The following is an 18994-nucleotide window of genomic DNA, read 5'->3' on the forward strand; positions in this document are numbered from 1 at the left end:
TTTGTGATGTAGCTTCAGCATTTTGTTTTGTTTGTTTTGATAATTTAGTTTGCAAGTAAATGAGAATTAGGCAAATGAATGGAGCTGCTATCAGGGGTAGAAGTGATGCCCACAGAGCAGAATCCTAGTGTCAACACACATTACTCATGTATAACCCACCATATTTCCCTGGATGTGCCTTGTCACAATGATGGGTCTCTAGAATTTTCAGATTTCATCTAAATGTTTGTGGTTCAGTTTTCTCTTTCAGAAAGTAGAGATCATAATTTTTCTCCACCATGTTTGAATGTTATGATAACTTTATTTCTGTAAATCTTCTTGCTAGAATCTTAGAAGTAGAGAACTTGAACTGGAGAGATCACCTCATTAAAACATTGTTTTCATAGCTGAAGGAATTAAAGGCTAGAGTGTTACTCATCTGTGCTAATGTGACTTCATGTAAGCAGTTAGCTCTAACAGGATCTATTGACATATTTAAACATTATTCAGCCGTCACACTGCTTTCTTTAAAATGTCTTATATTAATCACTTTCATCTGTAAATCTCAGTGGTTTACTCAAGCTACATGATGGCTGTTGGTTTGGTCGTGGTTTGACTGGGCTCTGTCTAAGGTAGACAGGCCTAGGGTAACCTCCGTGAATCTTTCATTCTGGAACTCAGGCTAAAAGAGATGCTGCTATGTGAGTCATGGCTTTCTCATGGTGGAGATGAGATGACTAAGAAGAACGACATCAAATTATTTAAAGCTTCTGCTAAGACATGCCATTTGTCATGGTTGCCCCTACTCAGTTCACCAAAGCAAGTCATTTGGTCACATCCTAAGTCAGTGGTATTGGGAAGAATGTTCCATCTAATTGAGAGTCATGGCAAAGGCTAGGAGACAATGAATAATTGACCCCATGTTTCACATGAATAGTCCCAGACATAAATATATACACATATTAATGGTATAAAAGTAGCCTCAAATAACTGTTATCCCCCACCAAAAGACAACAGCACTTCATTGAAAACTTGTCTACTATAAAATGTATGTGTAATATGATAAGCATTTGGCATTCTAATCATAATGATTTTGCTGCTTGTTGGGAGCAAAGTATTGATACTTTCCTCTTTATCTTTTTTCTTTATCTCAAAATCACTCCAGATTAGAAATCAGAAGCTCTGGGCTTTCACTGTGTGAGCCTCAGTTTCATCATCTATAAAATGGTTGTAGCATCAGTCCTGTATACATTATTAGTTGATGAGAATAATATCTGCAGAGTGTTTGCTTTGTGATAGACACTGTTCTGAACTTTTCTACATGTGATAGCATATTTATGTGAAGTAGGTACTATTATTACCACCAATTTACAGTGGAAGAAACTGTGTCATGGAGTAGCTTGTTCAAGTTCACACAGCTAGAAAGTAAAGAATCTGAGGTTTATAGCTAGGCTGTCTGGCTCAGAACTTATATAGACATCTACCCCATAGTACGATAAAAAAGAGTATGTGAAAATTCTTTGCAGACTCTAATGAAGAAATATAAGATTGAGATCTCATTCATCATCCTTTTAAAAAATAGACATTGTAGGATTTAAATATTTAAACACATTGCTAAAAATTGTAGTTACAGTGTTTTGCCCTCACCGTGTCACTATCTTTACCTTATATCCCAGTCCCTGAAAGGAAAAGTAGCCACCCAAAGAGAGCCCATGAAAGGGCTGGGCTTAGTGAAATCGTTTGTGTGGAGTTTTGGAAGCAAGTAACAGTAGTTACTATGCATGAAACGCTCATCCTGATTTAGGCATATTTATTATAATCTTCACCATGATCCTGCAGGGAGTATTCTTTTTGACTTTACAGATGAGAAAACTGAGTCTTAGAGAAGTTGAGTAAGTTGATTTGCATGTAAGTAGCTGATCTCATTTCCAACCCAGATCTCTCTGAGACCACACTCAGGATCTTCCCCTCCATCCTTTAAGTACAAGGCTCAAGGATGATATCATTATAACTATCAGATGGCATTCCACCCACGAGGATGTGCTTATTGAAGCTTTCTTGAATTGTGATAGAAAAATGCTCTGTGAGATTCCAATGAAGATCTCTAAATTATCACCGAATTGGCACAGCAAAACAATTTGTTTCAAAAAGTAAATCAAATTCATTCATTGTGCTTTAGCAAATTCACAACAGAAGTGAATACTGGCCATGTGAATCGAAGTCTAATTCAACAACTATTGGAGATTTTTTTTTCCCCACCTTAGACTTTGTGTGAGTGGGAGCAGGGAAACAGGTATAGGATATTTCAACTGAGATTTTAGGAAAAGAAAAAAGGAGGAATAAACATTAAAACTCATGGAACAGGCCATGTTCTTCTTGGGACTTACTTCTGTAGATTCATTGTTAGTGCATCCATTTGTTTATCTACCTATCCATCAAACCTGTGCTGAGAACTCTTAATGAGCCAATAGGTTGCAGAGGATAGACATCAAACATTGGAGTTTCAGTCTCAGCTCCATCACTTAATAGTTGAGTGGTCTTGCATAAACTATTTAAACCCTCTCAGCTTCACTTTCCCATTTCAGGATTGATGTGAGAATTCACTGAGATAATGTATGTGAAGGTCTTAGGACCATGTTTGACATACAATAAGAGCTCAATAAACATTAGTCATGATGATGATGATAATGATAACGCTGATTTGACAATTTCGTGTTAAGTACTAGGATAATAAAGAAGACATGGTCTCTACAATCAAAGGGCTTAACGCCCAGTAGGAGAAGTGCAAGGTAAATATATAAGCAATGATGTGGAATGAAATCAATAACAGAGGTAGATACATAATTGATACTTAGGATGAGGTGAGCTGCTCTGCTTGCTTATGCCAGGAGTCTTAATAAAGGAGGAGATGCTTAATAAAGGAGGAGATGCTGGGACTTGAGAAACAAATCACTCTGTAATATGTAAATAGAATGATATTCTAGTTTAACAGTTTGTGAAAATGCACAGAGATAGAAAACACCATCGTACATTCAGGGAGCAATAAATAAGCATTTAAACCTTGAGGATAAGATGCAGTGGAGAACTCTGTTACGGGGCCTGAACTTTAGGCAGTGGGGAAACACTTGAAGAGTTTTAAGTAGGACAGTAACAAGTTCAGATTTGCATTTTAGAAAGATGATGTTGGTGACTGTGGAAGATGGACAGTGAGGCTAGAGACATGGAAAACAAATTATGAGTTACTGAAACCCTCTAGGACAGATGACAGCAAGGTGGTGGTAGTGCAGAGGACAGATGGATAGAGTATAATGCCCTGTCAGAGGTAAGAAGGCAGGAAAAGAGGAATACAGCTTTAATGTCTGGTTTTCAGAATGGCAGTCCCATTCATTGAGAGAGAGGAGTAAAGATGAGGAGGAAACTTGGGGAATAAGATAATGTAAATTGAAATTTTGCTTGTATCTGTAAGACTAAGGAAAATGGAGTCATGGTATTAGATGGAGAAAAATACTATAAGAAGGTAATGCGCAACCTAGTATTTCCCTTTAAGAGGTGTCAGTTTCCGACCTGGGCCGGTTCACCCCTCCTTAGGCAACCTGGTGGTCCCCCGCTCCCGGGAGGTCACCATATTGATGCCGAACTTAGTGCGGACACACGATCGGCATAGCGCACTACAGCCCAGAACTCCTGGACTCAAGAGATCCTCCAGCCTCAGCCTCCCGAATAGCTGGGACACGCCTGTAATCCCAGCACTTTGGGAGGCGGAGGCGGGTGAATCACGAGGTCAAGAGATCGAGACCATCCTGGTCAACATGGTGAAACCCTGTCTCTACTAAAAATACAAAAAATTAGCTGGGCATGGTGGTGCGTGCCTGTAATCCCAGCTACTCAGGAGGCTGAGGCAGAAGAATTGCCCTGAACCCAGGAGGCGGAGGTTGCGGTGAGCCGAGATCGCGCCATTGCACTCCAGCCTGGGTAACAAGAGCGAAACTCCGTCTCAAAAAAAAAAAAAAAAAAAAAGAAAAAAGAAAAAAAGAGGTGTCAGTTGCGGAATAGACCTTAACCAAAGCAGTATCATCATCTTGTTAAATAGTAGCTCCAAGGTTACTTGCTTTTGGAGCTGTGAGCAGTGCCTTGTGATAGCTGCCTAAAAGTACTTGCTGGTTGACAATAGATGATGTGTAGGGATTAAGAGTATGGGCTTCAGAGTTTAACTACGTGGTTTTGAACCATAGCACTCATAGTTATCTGTTCTGTATCCTCGGACAAATTACTTGATCTCTTCATAAACTAGTTTTATCCACTGTAAAGTGGTGAAAATAATATTTATACCCCATAGGGTTGTTATGAGGATTAGATGAAATATTACATTAAAAAGCACTTAGCACAGTGCTTGCTTAGGTCAGGTGTTCAATACAAATTCAATAGGGTATTTTTTTTTTTTTTTTTTTTTTTTTTTTTTTGAGATAGAGTCTCAGTCTGTTGCCCAGGCTGGAGTGCAGTGGTGCAATCTCAACTCAGTGCAACCTCCTCTTCCCATGTTCAAGCAATTCTTGTGCCTCAGTCTCTCTAGTAGCTGGGATTAGAGGTGCATGCCACCATGTCTGGCTTATTTTTGTATTTTTAGTAGAGATGGAGTTTCACTATATTGGCTAGGCTGGTCTCAAACTCCTGACCTCAAGTGATCTGCCTGCTTCGGCCTCTCAAAGTGCTGGGATTACAGGGATGAACCACCCACCTGACCTCAATAGCTTTTGGTATTACTCGTAAAGAATGCTATGTTTTGCACTGAAAGATGGAGCTGTTGGCCCATCTTTCACTGGAATGTGTACTTTGAGCTGTTTTCCTAGGAGTAGTGATGGCCAGGACTGAGTAATTCACAGTTGTTCACCTGGTGTCACCCCTGAATGAGTAAAGGTCATTATGAAGATTATTGACCAGCCTTCAAAGTTCAGGCAGCAACTAAGGGATGGTTTGTCTTTATGTGAAGTGTTTACTTGTACGTGGCCTAACCTACATTTGCACCAAACAATGACAAATAAAACTAAATCTAAACAGAGTCTACCCTCTTTAATTGTATTAGACAGGGTTCTCTAGAGAAACAGACCCAATAAGTATATATATATCGAAATTTATTATGGGAATTTTCTCACAAAATTGTGGAGGCTGAGAAGTCCCATGATCTGCCATCTACAAGGTGAAGACCCTGGAAGGGTAGCAATAGTGTAATTATTCAGTCAGAGGCTTCTGAAGGCCTGAGAACTTGCTGAGCCAGTGGCGTGAGTCTTAGAATCCAAAGGCTTGAGAACCCAGAGCTCTGATGTCCAAGTGCAGGAAAAGATGGATGTCCAGGAAAGAGAATGAAGTTGTCCATCCAACCTTTTTTGTTATAATTCAGGCCCTCAGTGGATTGTAGGATGCTGACCCACATTGGTGAGGGAAGATCTTCTTTACTAATTCAAATGTTAATCTCTTGTGGAGACATCTTCACAGATACACCCAGAAATAATGCTTTACCAGTTATCAAGGCATTTCTTAGCTCAGTCAAGTTGACACATAAAATTAACCATTACAGTAACCTTGATCTAATGCTTGTCTGAAATAAACAGCAGGAATATCTTATATCATGGATCCTCATTAAATCTGATGAAATTTCCAAGAAAAAGAGCTGTTTGTAGAAATGAGAATTAATAATTATAAAATTACCAGTAGTTGTTCTGCATATGTAGAAACAAGTTGAAAATGAAAGAGACAATAATCTGCTATGAAAATAAGTTAGCTAATACAAAACACTCCTTTGTATTTCAAAAGGAGATAAAAATTGATTTCAAGGTATTTTAATTACCATTTATTACTTTTCTGTATGACTTTCATGTTTATTCTGTTCAACATGTCTACTAATTACTGAAATTGGGTGGGAAAAAAAAGAAGAGGAATTCAGTCCCGAGATTTTCCCTTATTATGGGGAAGGCTTTTTGAGAGTTTTAGGAGAGTTTTGAGAGAGAAGGGGAAGTTCACTCATAAAGCTTTGGAACATGTGATATCCTACTGAGAAAATAATAAGTTATTACCTTTATTTCTTTGATGAACAAATAGAAAATTAGTGGTTAAGGGTTTCTGTTGTTTTTACTGTCACTCATATGGCCAGACTTAGATTTTCCAGCCCTGAAAACAACTAACAGTACACTTCATACCTCTAGACTTTGTTTTTCTCATCAGTAAAAGGAAAAAAAGCAAATCATCTTTAAAATTTCTGATAGTTCATATTCTCTTTTCTCCATTTCTTTTCATTAATAGAATAAGAGAATTTGTGAAGAATGTATAGTCTGTTACTGTATTGTCTTTGCTGAGGAATCTCTCATAATTTGAAGCTCCAAACCTCCCATAAACAAAAATTCCAGAAAATCAGCCTGCTTTATTGTTGAGCAGTTCAGTTCATTAGAAGTTCTTTCTTATGTTTAGTAAGTGTGCCATTACATTTGATTATCTTTTCATTTGTGCATGTATTTCCATATATCTCCAAAAGGTTTTAAGTCAGCTTATAATGCTGAAACATAATATAAAATATAGCTAAACATAAAAAAGACAAAATCAATGACAAAGAACAGAGAAATAGATCATGCTGAGCCTCTAATAGAAGATAATTATCACAGTTTAGAAATCAGTTTAGCCAGCGGTTCTTGGGCAAATAAGGCAAAAAGGGAAACACGTCGTGCTTCTCACTGGCTTATATATAAGAGGAGACACATTATAATTTTAAGGATTAATTTCAAAGAAAAATGAGTTAATGAGGTCTTTATGTAAAGAATACCAGGTATCATACCAGACAGTGTCTTCAACAAAATGTGCAGACATTGTCTTTAGGTTGTTAATTCTCATACTGCTTTTCTAAAAAAGCTGAAAGTATTATGTGTATGTTTTTATTTAAAGGCAATATATCTTTATTACAGTTGGTTTGGAAAGCAGAAAGAGTAAAACACCCACAAATCTGCCAGTCTAACACAATTATTTTCATGTTGGCAAATTTAATCATCTTTGCCCATATGCAATTATGGCTTCCACAAGGAACCTCAGTTGGATTCCTTTAGCAGAAAAGGGCTCTAGAACATGTGAGCTGCCAGATGTATCCTCAAGTTTCTGTATGATATTCTCTTAATTTTGTATCCCACCACTTCACTTAATACATTTTCTTGCTGCCAGATAATTTTTACAATTATATAATTTATAAAAACCTACTCTCAATATTCAGATTCACTATAATGTAACAGTCATTTAATCATAGAAAATGCTGCAGTGCAATTTCTTGTGCAAATTGCTTTTTGTTTTCTCGGTGGTGAACTGTGTTGTAGTTTCCCATATAAATGCCTTTACTGAATTCCCTGTTGGAAACTGGTCCATATTAATGGACATTATAAGAGTCAGTTATTTGCAATGTATTGGTGTATTTACTATTAAGAATGTTAATGATGATATTGCTCATTGTATTTTCTGTGTTTTCTTTATGAGGACATGTGAGAAATTTCTCTCTCATTTTAATATCAGAAATACAGTCACACATCACTTAACAACTAGAATATGTTCTAAGAAATGTGTCATTAGGTGAGTCCATTGTTGTGTGAACATCAGGAAGTGTACTTACAGAAACCTAGATGCTATAGCCTACTACACACCTAGACTCTATGGTATAGCCTACTGCCTCTAGGCTACAAACCTGTACAGCATGTCGCTGTACTGAATATTGCAGGCAACTGTAACACAATAGTATTTGTGTATTTATATCTAAACATATAAAAGAAACAGTAACAATATGGTTTAAAATACTAGAAATGGTACACCTGTATAGGCTACTTACCACAAATGTAACTTGCAGGACTCAAGTTGCAGGACTCTGGGTGAGTCAGTGAGTAAGCGGTAAGTGAATGTGAAGGCCTGTGATGTGATTGTACTTTATGATAAACATTGTACATTTAGACTACATTAAATTTATAAAATTATTTTTCTTTTTGCAATAGTAAATGAACTTTAGCTTACTGTAACTTTTTGCATTATAAATTTTTTAATTAAAAAATATTTTGACATGATAACACTTAGCTTAAAACATGAAAACATTTTACAGCTCTACAAAAATATTCTCTTTCTTTGTGTTGTTATGTTTTTTCTGTGTTAAAGTTATTCTATTTTTTACTTTTTAAACTTTTTTTGTTAAAAACAAAGGCACAAACTTACACACGGCCCTTGGACAAGACAGGGTCGGGATCATCAATATCACTGTCTTCCACGTCCACACCTTGTCCTACTGGAAGGTCTTTAGGGGCAATAACACCCATGAAGCTGCCATCTCCTATGATAACAATGCCTTCTTCTGGAATGTCTTCTGAAGGATCTGCCTGAGGCTGTTTTACAGTTAAATATTTTTTATAAGTAGTGTATACTGTCTGTTTTTTTGTTTGTTTTACGTGTATGGTTTTTTTTTTGTTTGTTTTTTGTTTTTTTGAGACAGAGTCTTACTCTATTGCCCAGGCTAGAGTACAATGGCATGATCATGGCTCACTGCAGCCTCAACCTCCTTGGACTCAGATGATTCTTCCACTTCAGCTTCCTGAGTAGCTGGGACTACAGGCATGTACCAGCACACCCAGCTAATTTTGTTCATTTTTTGTAAAGATAAGGTCTCACTGTGTTGCCCAGGCTGGTAGAGTACACTCTCAAACAAAAAGTATAGTATAGAAAATATATAGATAAACCAGTAACAGAGTGGTTAATTACCATTATCATATATTGTGTACTATACACAATTATATGTGTTATACTTTTATATGGCAGGCAGCAAAGTAGGATAATTTACACCAGCAACACCACAAACACGTAATAATGCATTGTGAGCACTAGAAAGGCACAGTGCCAAATCTGGCCCACATTGCTTGAACATGGATTGGCATCTGAAGATATCTATGTAAAGCATACTAGCCAAGTTCCTGGAGTCATCACTCTTTTCTTTGCCTTTTATCTTATTTCCTTCATCTACTTATTTTAAATTTTATTATATTTTGAGGTATTTTATAATTTATGCAAGCCTTCAAACATTTTTAGAACAAAGGATAGAACTCAATAAATGTAGTGTAAATATTTAGATTATTTCCTTAGAGTAAGTTTTAAAAAGTATATACTGAGTCTTATGTCTCATTATGTCTTTAGTCAGTAAAAGATTTTCTGTAGGAAATTGAGATAATATAATCCAAATATGTTAATTCCTGGTGATTTATTGCAGATATAATACCAAGTGAGGAGTTAGAGTCCTGAGAGGAATAAAGAGTCAAGTTATTTCTTTGAGCATTTCTCTGCAATATCAGATGCTGCAAATGCTGTTTTCATGGGAAATTGTACTTTTCATGGGAAATTGTAATTTTCAATTAAATTAGTTGACAAAATATTGAATGTTACAATTATATATTGTTAATTAAAGAGGTACTCATCTGCTTTATATACCAGATATATAAGCAATAAAATTGACATTCTGTACTGAATACTTAATTGCCAACTTTGATAAGGAGTTGGTTTATTTCCATAAGGGGCTGGACTATTAGGGTCTTTAGAATAGGATTAATTTCTCTCAAAAATGTGATCAGTATTTGAACCAATATATGGTTCAGGCTCACAATTTCTATGCTATGCCATATGGACGAGGTAGTTAATTTTTGCCTACAAGAGTTGTTGATTGTTGCCTTTAACTATAAAGTAACCTCAGCTGGGCTTCTTGACCAGTAATAACCCTGAAAGACCGTAGGACCTGGGAGCTATCAGATGTATCCTCAAACAGCTTTTTTGGTGAGCTTTCTTGAGTTAACTAATATAGACACTTTCTTAATGGATCATCATCTAATTCAATCCATGGTTTAACGATAAAACTTACTGACCAATGTCCACAGCACACTGAATTTTTCTGGTTGGGAGCCAAGTGTCCTTTGAGACCCACAGGGTGAGCTGTATGAATAAAATGAATCAGCTCTGTTCTCTTTAGTCATAGTGGATACTTTTCCCCAGGAAAGGAGAGAACAGCTCTTCTACATGATGCCACCTTAATAATTTAGACAGATGTACTTTCTTCTCTCAAAACAAGTCATGCTGGAATCCCACTCTTTGCTGTAGAATAGAATTCAGTGTAAAATGAGCATGTGTCTTGAATTGTGTTTTAATAGGAGATACAACATAACGACTCAATTAATGTTATTCACTTTTTGGTGTAGAGCTATCTTAGCATGATATCTGAGGCAGTGATATAGGAAGAATCATCATGGTTGTCTTTGTAATGGTTTTGAAAAGTATAAACAAACCTTCTAAAAACAAACCAAATAAACAGGAGTTTACAAATTCAGGAGTTCTTGCACACAGAATTAATAGCAATTTCTTAGTTTAATATGCTTTTTGGCCACGATGTTAAGCTGCCATTGCTGTGTAAGCAGTAGAAAATTTACTTTGGAACTGCTTCTCTTTTGTTGACAATGCTATTTGACAATACTGATATTGTAATGCAGTATTCACACATTGTACATTAGAAATATCTATCATCCTTTGTGAACAATGACACTCAAAGTATCCCTGTGGGAGTATATAGATAAGATCATTATTCTCATTTTCTAGATAAGGAAACTGAAATGAAATTCCTTGCCTAAGGTCAAAGAACAAATCACTGGAAAAATAAGATTAGGACAGTGAGTTCATGATTTTCATTCCTTTGCTCAATCAACAAAGTCATATTGTTTTGCTCAGTATTGGAAGAGATTATTATCAGTCAGTAGGAATAAGGGTATGCCCAGATGATGCCAGAAGACCAGCTGAAAAATGAAAATCTCCACAATCAACCATTTGTTTATCTATAAAACACCAAACTACTTGTTATACCGCTATTGTTCACTGAGCTGACTTGATGTCTTTGTGTCTTGCAGACACAGCCTCTGACTTTATGTTATATTCCAAAGTTAGTTTCTGGAATTTCTGCCTTTTAAAAATCTAAATTTGGAATATTTTGGATTTCATAATTGTTTAATATGTTATGAATAATGTGTTACCAGTGTGGTAGAGTTGGGGCAGAGTTCTTTGAAAGTGCTTTATGAAAAAATCTCACAGCATTCCTTTATATAGTGGCAGAGAAACTCTTTCTACCTCAAAAACTCCAAGGTGAGAATTACTTAAGATTTGTGAAAGGACTGCAAAATAAGACCTTACCATTAGAAGAACACTGGGCTTCTATATCTGTCACCAACTATATATTATATAAATGCATTTGGGTTTGGCAAATAAGACAGAAATCATCAGATCTCACCTAGAGCACATATATCCTGTCCCAAATCAATTATTCTGGATGTGAAGTTTGCCAAATAATCAGATGACCTGTGGTACAGTCCATATAGAAGCTAATGTGCAGAATAGCTGATTTCTTTCAACATGCAACCAATATTTATTGTACTCCTCATACACACTTACCTGCATCTCCTCAATATATCCCAATTCTTCTGCATGTTCTGCCGGATTAATCAGTTGACAGGTGAAACATTTCTCCCTAGGTCAAATAGCATAAATGAGAGTAAAGATGTAAACTCAAGATATTTGATCTTTTAGCTAAGTTCAATGATAATGCCAGCAACTTTACTGATGGATGACTCCAGTTTATTTTAGTTAACCTTATATATTTTTTGCAACTAAACTGCTAAAATGCTTAACTAGTATGAACTCATAGTGTTCCACAAAAAGAGCAGCACAGCATTCACTTATTGTCTATAGGAATTGGAATAAGTTTGGTTCAATAATAAAGGTCACAAGCCAGAAAATGAATAGAAAATTTATTTCTCTCTCGTTCTGAGACACCTGAATTCAACTTTCATTAAGAATGACAATTTGCAAGTGTATGAACTCACCACTAACAAATGAAAATACTTTTAAAAAAGTGTGCATTTTGTATTTGATTATTTATGAATATATGCAATATTAAAAGTGCCTTCATCCTGACTACAATGTATTGAATTTCCCTGATGTAGCTTTTGCAGTCTTATTTTTAAATAATACATATATTTCAGTTTTGTTCAGATTGAAAACTTGAATGAACCACATATAAATACTCATGATGACAGAGATGAAAAAAATATTTCTGCATTATATTTTAAAAATCAAGAAATTAGATATTGACTTAAGTGACTATTCTCTAGTGGTGTTTATATCCTGAGGTTGGTTTTTTGCCATTTTAAAATAAGATTCCAGGGAAGTCTTGTCAGTCCCAAACATATTTCTGTAATTAACTATTTAAATTGCAGCAGACATCTCAGAAATTTATATTTCACTTTAAAGCAAAGAGTTAGTGAAATCATTCATTCATTCATTCATTCATTTAGTAGATGTTTCTGTTAGTGGTCACTCCATGCCAAGCTCTATTTATTGGATGAAGACAACAGAGCCCTTGTCCTCACAGAAATAATTCTACTGTGATAAATACCATCACAATTAACAGGTTTATGTGATAGAAAGGAGGAGCTCAGGTGGATAGAGAAGGCTGACTCTGAGGATTTAAATTGAGAGGAAAGGAAGGGGCCAGCTTCCAGAAGATTCATAGGAAAAGCATTCAAGGGGGGGTTCATAAGCTCCAAACTAAGAATTACTAAAGTTTTATGAAAGGACTACACAAAGAGATCAGAATTCAGGGAGAGAAAGCAATCGTCATTGGAAATCTTTGAACGCTAAGGTGGAAATATTTGGAAATTTTGAGATTTTTAAAAAGCCTACTTTTTTATTTTAATAATAAAGAAATCAAGGCCCATGAGACTGACATGTTTTTGTTTATAGACTAATTAAATTGTAACCTGGGTCTCCCATTTCCAGTCTGTTGCTTTTTTTCTGTTAAACAAAATACCTCTCATTGTGCTTGAAAATTCTAGGTGCTACTGCCAAGTATTGGGTTTTACAGTTGAGAATTTAAATCTGCATCATAAAGATCTGGCAAACATTTATTTAGGCTTTCTTTATATAATCAATAGCAATCGCCAAAGTCATTTTTATCACTGTGATTTGTATCCCTTATTAAGAAAATCACAAAGCGCACTTTAACTCCTCTGCCGTCTATTGACATTAGTCTCTAGCTTGGAGACTATTAGATCTTTTGTGGTGCACTGTGAAGGAATTTGTAAGTTTGTGTCTAATTTTCAGGTAGTCCATTTCAATTTGGAACTAGTAGATGGTTCATCTTGTTTATAAAAGGGGAATTCTTTTTATTGCTTCCCATCATTTCCAATTACAGACCTATTGGCTTGCTAGACATCTCAGCTTTAATTTATGGACTTCTGTTTTTGACAGATGTCAAGGCTTGCACATTTAGGCCAAGAATTTATATAAATAGCAAGTATATTATATATTTACATATCCTTCTACTTATATTTTTATAACTTTTTGGAGAAATGAATTGGGACTAACATGATATTGTTTATAGCTGTCTTTGACTTTTTGTTGGCTTTTTTTTTTTTGAGACAGAGTCTTACTCTGTTGCCTAGGCTGGGGTGCAGTGGCGTGGTCTCGGTTCACTGAAACCTCTGCTTCCCTCAGCGTTCCAAGTAGCTCAGATTATAGGCGTGTGCCACCATACCTGGCTAATTTTTTGTATTTGTAGTAGAGACGAGGTTTCGCCATGTTGGCCAGGCTGGTCTTAAACTCCTGTCCTCAAGTGATCTACCCGCCTCAGCTTCCCAAATCTTTTGTTGGGATTACAGGCATGAGCCACCCTGCCTAGCCCTTTGTTAGCTTTTTAATCCATATACAGGAATTTATTATGAGATAAGCTCCATAACCTAATAAAAGTCCTCTATTTGATAGTAATTATATAGGGCAGTTAACAGTGGTCCAAGAGTTAGCAGACCAGTGGGAATGCTAACTTGACAAATCAGAGTACAAGGATATATTCCAGAAACACAAAAAAGTTTAAGAAAATGATATTGCTCTTGAAGGAGCTAAACGTACTCTTGCCTTTTGTATTTTAATGTAAAGGAAAACATTAACATGATTGAATAATATCATTGCTGAAAGTAAAACATTTTCCTGAACACAGATGACATAACATTGTTGTCATAAACTGGAGGTGTGTCTTATTAGACATTTGGATCTGCTATGTGAAATCTGCTGGTTATAGAGCATCTTAGAGTCACAAGGCTCCAAGCTGAATCCTGGCAGTGCCACCTACTCACTTTTATGAGTAATAAAATGGACCTAATAAAATACATTATATAACTGTTATAAGATTACAACAAAATAATGTAAAATAATACTTAGCATAGTGTTTGGGTCAATAAATGTGAATATAACAATGTTAAAATTGAGTTTTTGATTGAGTTTATTAAGACACAATAGAAGTAAAATTTCAAAGTCAGATCTCCACACTCAGAGTTGTCAAAGGAATTGGTCAAAGATAGGTATGGCTGCTCTTGGATCTCTCAGCTTGTTAATGATTTAGAAAGAATACAAGGAGTGCAATGGAGGAAGAATTTGCTGATGGCATTTTGCTTTTGAAGAAAGCTGTTGGCACACTATGGGACCCCCTTTATTCTTGGGTTAATGAAGGGGACCCCAAACCTCGTGAAAGGGTGCTTCAGGAAGGCCACTCTGAGAGCTAACTCTCCACCCTCTACAGTTGGGAAGATAGAACACAGGTACCTGACTCAGGTTGAGAAGGCTAAAGCATCCTGTGGAAGTAGGAAAGAGGTGCCTTACGGCACCAGCCTCTCTCTCCTCCAGGTAATTAACTGCCAGGGAAAGGGATGTGTAAATATTATCTCGGGACCATAAGTGGGTCTCCTAATGAGCAAGAGTGCCATGGCACTGTAGATGGACAGTCTGGAGGAGTTTTGGGTTTTGCCCAAGAAAGCTTCTGCTGGAGGGTAAGAGGAGACCCATACGGGAGAAAGTGGTGGGTGAATTGCTCAGGAAACAGAAGCTGAGAGGTGATTGGGTGCAGGCATCCTAGAAATGCCTGCATCTTAGCAACTGCAGTGAGAGTTCCTTTAGAGATGGGGAAGCCCCAAAAGGCCTGCATGAGTGTCCCAGAGAGAAGTCAGCTTGAGTTTCTGCCAGCAGGCTTGGAATGGGAAGTCAACTGAGTGTGGCCTTCTCATCCTTTACTTCCTCTTCTCTCTGCTCTTACCCTGGATGCTTAGAACCCAGCTGGCAAGGGAAAGTAGAGGATCAGCTATAGCAGAGAAACAGAGAGGAAGCCACCCATATTATGTTTCCATTGCTGCCTTTTGGCCTGATGTGGACCTGAGCTAGGGAAGGGAGAAGATTTGACATCTGATCACATAGCAGTAGAGTGTTTTGGTTAATGTCTGGGACTGGGCATTCTAGGCTTGAATTGAGACGGTGTTAGTGATTTAAAGTGGAAGTATGACTGTCTAATACCTAAAAATGGGCAGAAAAACTTTGCTGGAGCTTTCATCTAGGGACAGGGAGTATTATTCTCACAGACTCTAAATTAAAGACCATCGGGAAGAACATGAACGGTGTATGCTTTAATTATTAGTTGTGCTTGTCTGCTGTATTGGTTGCATTATTGTGGTTGCTGCTGTGTTAGAAAGGTTACCTTCAAATTCAGGGTTGTACACCTAAGGTCTTGATTTTTGTTTGATATTTCCCTGCATTTTTCTGGCTTACAGCAAATACTCCTATTCTGCAAGTCAACTCAGTTACTTAGAAGGGCATTTTGTAGACAGGTTTCTCACAGTGCTTACTAGAAAACTTATTTGCTTGAAGTTAATATTCTACATGCATGTTACTGAGAATTTTTATATCCAAGGTGAAAATTAGGTAACATTTACTTTAATAACATTCTATACTGAAATAATACAGCATTAACCTTAATGTAGCAGCTTGGAGACTCGATGTCCCATTTGTTCATAAACAGAAGCAAATAACCAATTTTTAAAAAGTATTCTTTTAAATTAAAGTGTGATACATACAATAAAAGTATACAATTCGTAAGAGTTTAGTTTGGTGAATACAAAGTGTATAAACTCAGGTAACCAGCACCAAGTTAAGAAGCAGAATAAGGCTAACACCCCAGTCACTGACTCCTCATATCAATAGTTTTGCTTGTTTTTAAGATTTTTGTTTGTTTGTTTGTTTGTTTTTTGAGACAGTGTCTCATTCTGTTGCCCAGGCTGGACTGGAGTGCAGTGGCACAATCAATCATAACTCGCTGCAGCCTTGACCTTCTGGGCTGAAGTGATCCTCTTGCCTCAGCCCTCCAAGTAGCTGTGACTACAGGCATGTGCCACCAACCCTGGCTAATTTTTAAAAATTAACATTATTATCGTTATTTTTTGTTGAGACAGGGTCTGCTGCTGTTGCCTAGACTGGCCTCAAGTAATTTTCCCATCTCAACCTCCCAAAATGCTGTGACTAAAGGCATGAGCCACCACACCCAACCTTGTTTTTTAATAATGAGACTATATATTGAGTTTGTGAGATTCATTCACACCATTGTGTTTAGCTGCAGTTTTTGTTTATTTACAAATCTGCATTCCACTGGATGACAACTTTTTAGTTAATTCCGTTGTTTATTATTTGATAGACATTTGGATAGTTCTATTTATTGGTTGATGAACATTTGGATTGTTTCGAGGTTTAGACCCTTAAAATCAGGCAACTAAAAACATTCTTAAACACATATTTTGGTGAATATATTGATTTTATGCTTAGGAGTAGAATTACTGTATTACATGTATGACTATGTTCAACTCTAGTAGATAAGGAAAAACAGTTTTCCAGAGTGGTGGTAAAAATTACCCTTCCATCAACTATGTGTGGGAAGTCACTCCACTTCCTTGTTAATACTTGTTAATACTGCCTTTTTTCATTTTAGCTCTTGTGCCAATTCCTTTTTTTGAAAAAAAAAAAAATTGTCCTAGCTATTGGCATGTCCTCAGTAAACCTCCATATGGGGATTGGGATGTCTTCTTTCCTTTCATAAGAGCATTGCACCAGCCTGACTAATCGTTGAAGCATAAAATTATATATTTAGCAAGGAATGCAGAATAGCATTATAGTGGTAAATGCTGCCCAATACTTATCAATAACTTTGTTAAGTGAAAGCATAGGTATAAAGTGCATTAATCAATATTTTGAATGTAAGTACAGAAATCCCTATGCAAAATAGTTTAACCAAAAAGGTAATTAATTGACTCTTGTAGCTGAAAAGCCAGGCTTGGCTGGCTCTTGGGATTAAGCTTCACTTTCCAAATCAAGACTGCTTCCCACTGGGCTGCTTCTTTTCTCAGGAAGCTTGCTTCCTGCCTAGAGGCCAGAATTCTGCCAATAGCTCCAAACTCCCATCAGTAAACCAAAACCAAAACAACAGTCACAGTAACAAAACTCTTCCTGTCTTCCTGGAACTTCTAACTCAGGTCCTGGAATTGGGGGTCCTTGGCTCTTATTGCACTGATTCTGTCTTCTTCAGCTCCAGGTGGCTACCAGGTCCCTCTGGACCACATGCTTTTAGAGAAGCAAAAATTCCTGAGGAAAATTGGGAGTGCTGTTAACAGAAGAAGGGCCAATGGGAGGTGGGTGGCAAGAGTAACAAAATATCCACTGCAAGCCAAACTAGGTGAAAATGATGCAGTTTAGTTATTCCTGTAGATACTACAGGACTTACTCTTGGAGTGAGCAATACTGCTGGAATGTTGCATATGTGGACTGAATCAGTTTAGGCTCTGTGGAATTGCTTCTATTGAACTGTGTTAGGACATTCTGTTACCAACCTGCATTGAGGTACAGTATAAGGAACAGGCCTGTGGAATTCCATGCATTATTATAAGGTGGTATTGAGCATACTGTTTATTTCCATCACCACATTATAGGATTTCATGGGAGAAATTTCTCCCTGGTCTCTGCACCAGGAAGAGTTGAACTGTTTCTAAAAGACTTTCATGATTTTATCTTATGGACACTGTGAATCCCCAAAATGGTAAGATTTTCTTCTTTGCATTGCTAGAGTGATAGAGTCAATTTTATGGCTTGTTTTAATCACATATACTAGACTTTGAAGCATGGATTCTTTTAGTGCTAGCCTCACTCCTTTATTTTTACATTTCCTTCAGTATTATTTCCCAATTCTCACACCCTCTCTTTTGTTCTGTATTGTTTGTAAACTTTCTTAAGTCTTCTGAGACGAAGTTGAGAAATACATAGAATTTTATATAGATTTCATTTTGTGCATTGAAAATGTCACCACAAAGTAAATAAATCTGCTTGGCTTTAGCAAGAAGTTTATTAACAGGAATTATTTTGGGTCCCAGTTTTAGATGGAGGAGTTGTAAAACACTACAGAATCAGAAGACTGGATGAAGGGGGCTTTTTTCTCACCCAGAGAAGAACCTTTTCAACACTGAACGAGTTTGTGAGCCACTACACCAAGACAAGTGACGGCCTGTGTGTCAAGCTGGGGAAACCATGCCTAAAGGTGAAAATGCTTTCAAGCTGTGTTCGTTTATTGAAGTTAACTTTTTTTCTCCAGATTTCTGAGTATTTGTCAGATATCTGGAGGAAAAAAAGGAAGCAACCCCACCGGGCTGCTTCTCTTCATGGGATGGCTAATAAAATGACAGTTTCATTACGTGAGGCAGGTATAGGCAAACCATGGCCCATGATCCCACACTGACCTATGCTTGTTTTTAGAAATAAATTTTATTTGCACAGATGCTCATTCATAGATGAGTTTTCTTTGGATTCTTTTGTGCCATACAGCAGAGTTTAGAAGCTGCAACAGAGACCATAGGGCAGGTGGTGAACTAGACTCTGAGTTCTAGGAGGGCAGGGGTCTTGCTTGTTTTGTTTATAGAAAAGTACCTAGTCAATGCTTAAAACAATTTTACTTACTAAATGAATGAGTAAATAAATTAATGAACAAAACAAGACATGATAAAATGAATTTGAAATATATAAAACATTTAATTATGCAAAAATAGATGATACATATAATATATACTATAGCCAA

General features: G+C 36.7%; 1 protein-coding gene across 1 annotated transcript in view; it reads left to right on the forward strand.

Annotated features, from left to right (window-relative positions):
* FRK (fyn related Src family tyrosine kinase) overlaps positions 1-18994 on the forward strand; it is a 110266-nt gene that overhangs the window by 70595 nt on the left and 20677 nt on the right. Inside the window, exon 3 of the mRNA XM_012460404.3 lies at positions 18297-18460. Within this exon, the coding sequence (XP_012315827.1) occupies positions 18297-18460 (164 nt within the window). The remainder of the gene's footprint in view (positions 1-18296; positions 18461-18994) is intronic.

The sequence above is a fragment of the Aotus nancymaae genome, unplaced genomic scaffold (genome assembly GCF_030222135.1).
Source record: "Aotus nancymaae isolate 86718 unplaced genomic scaffold, 86718_ANA_hifiasm-v0.15.2.pri h1tg000040l, whole genome shotgun sequence".
NCBI classification, from domain to species: Eukaryota; Metazoa; Chordata; class Mammalia; order Primates; family Aotidae; genus Aotus; species Aotus nancymaae.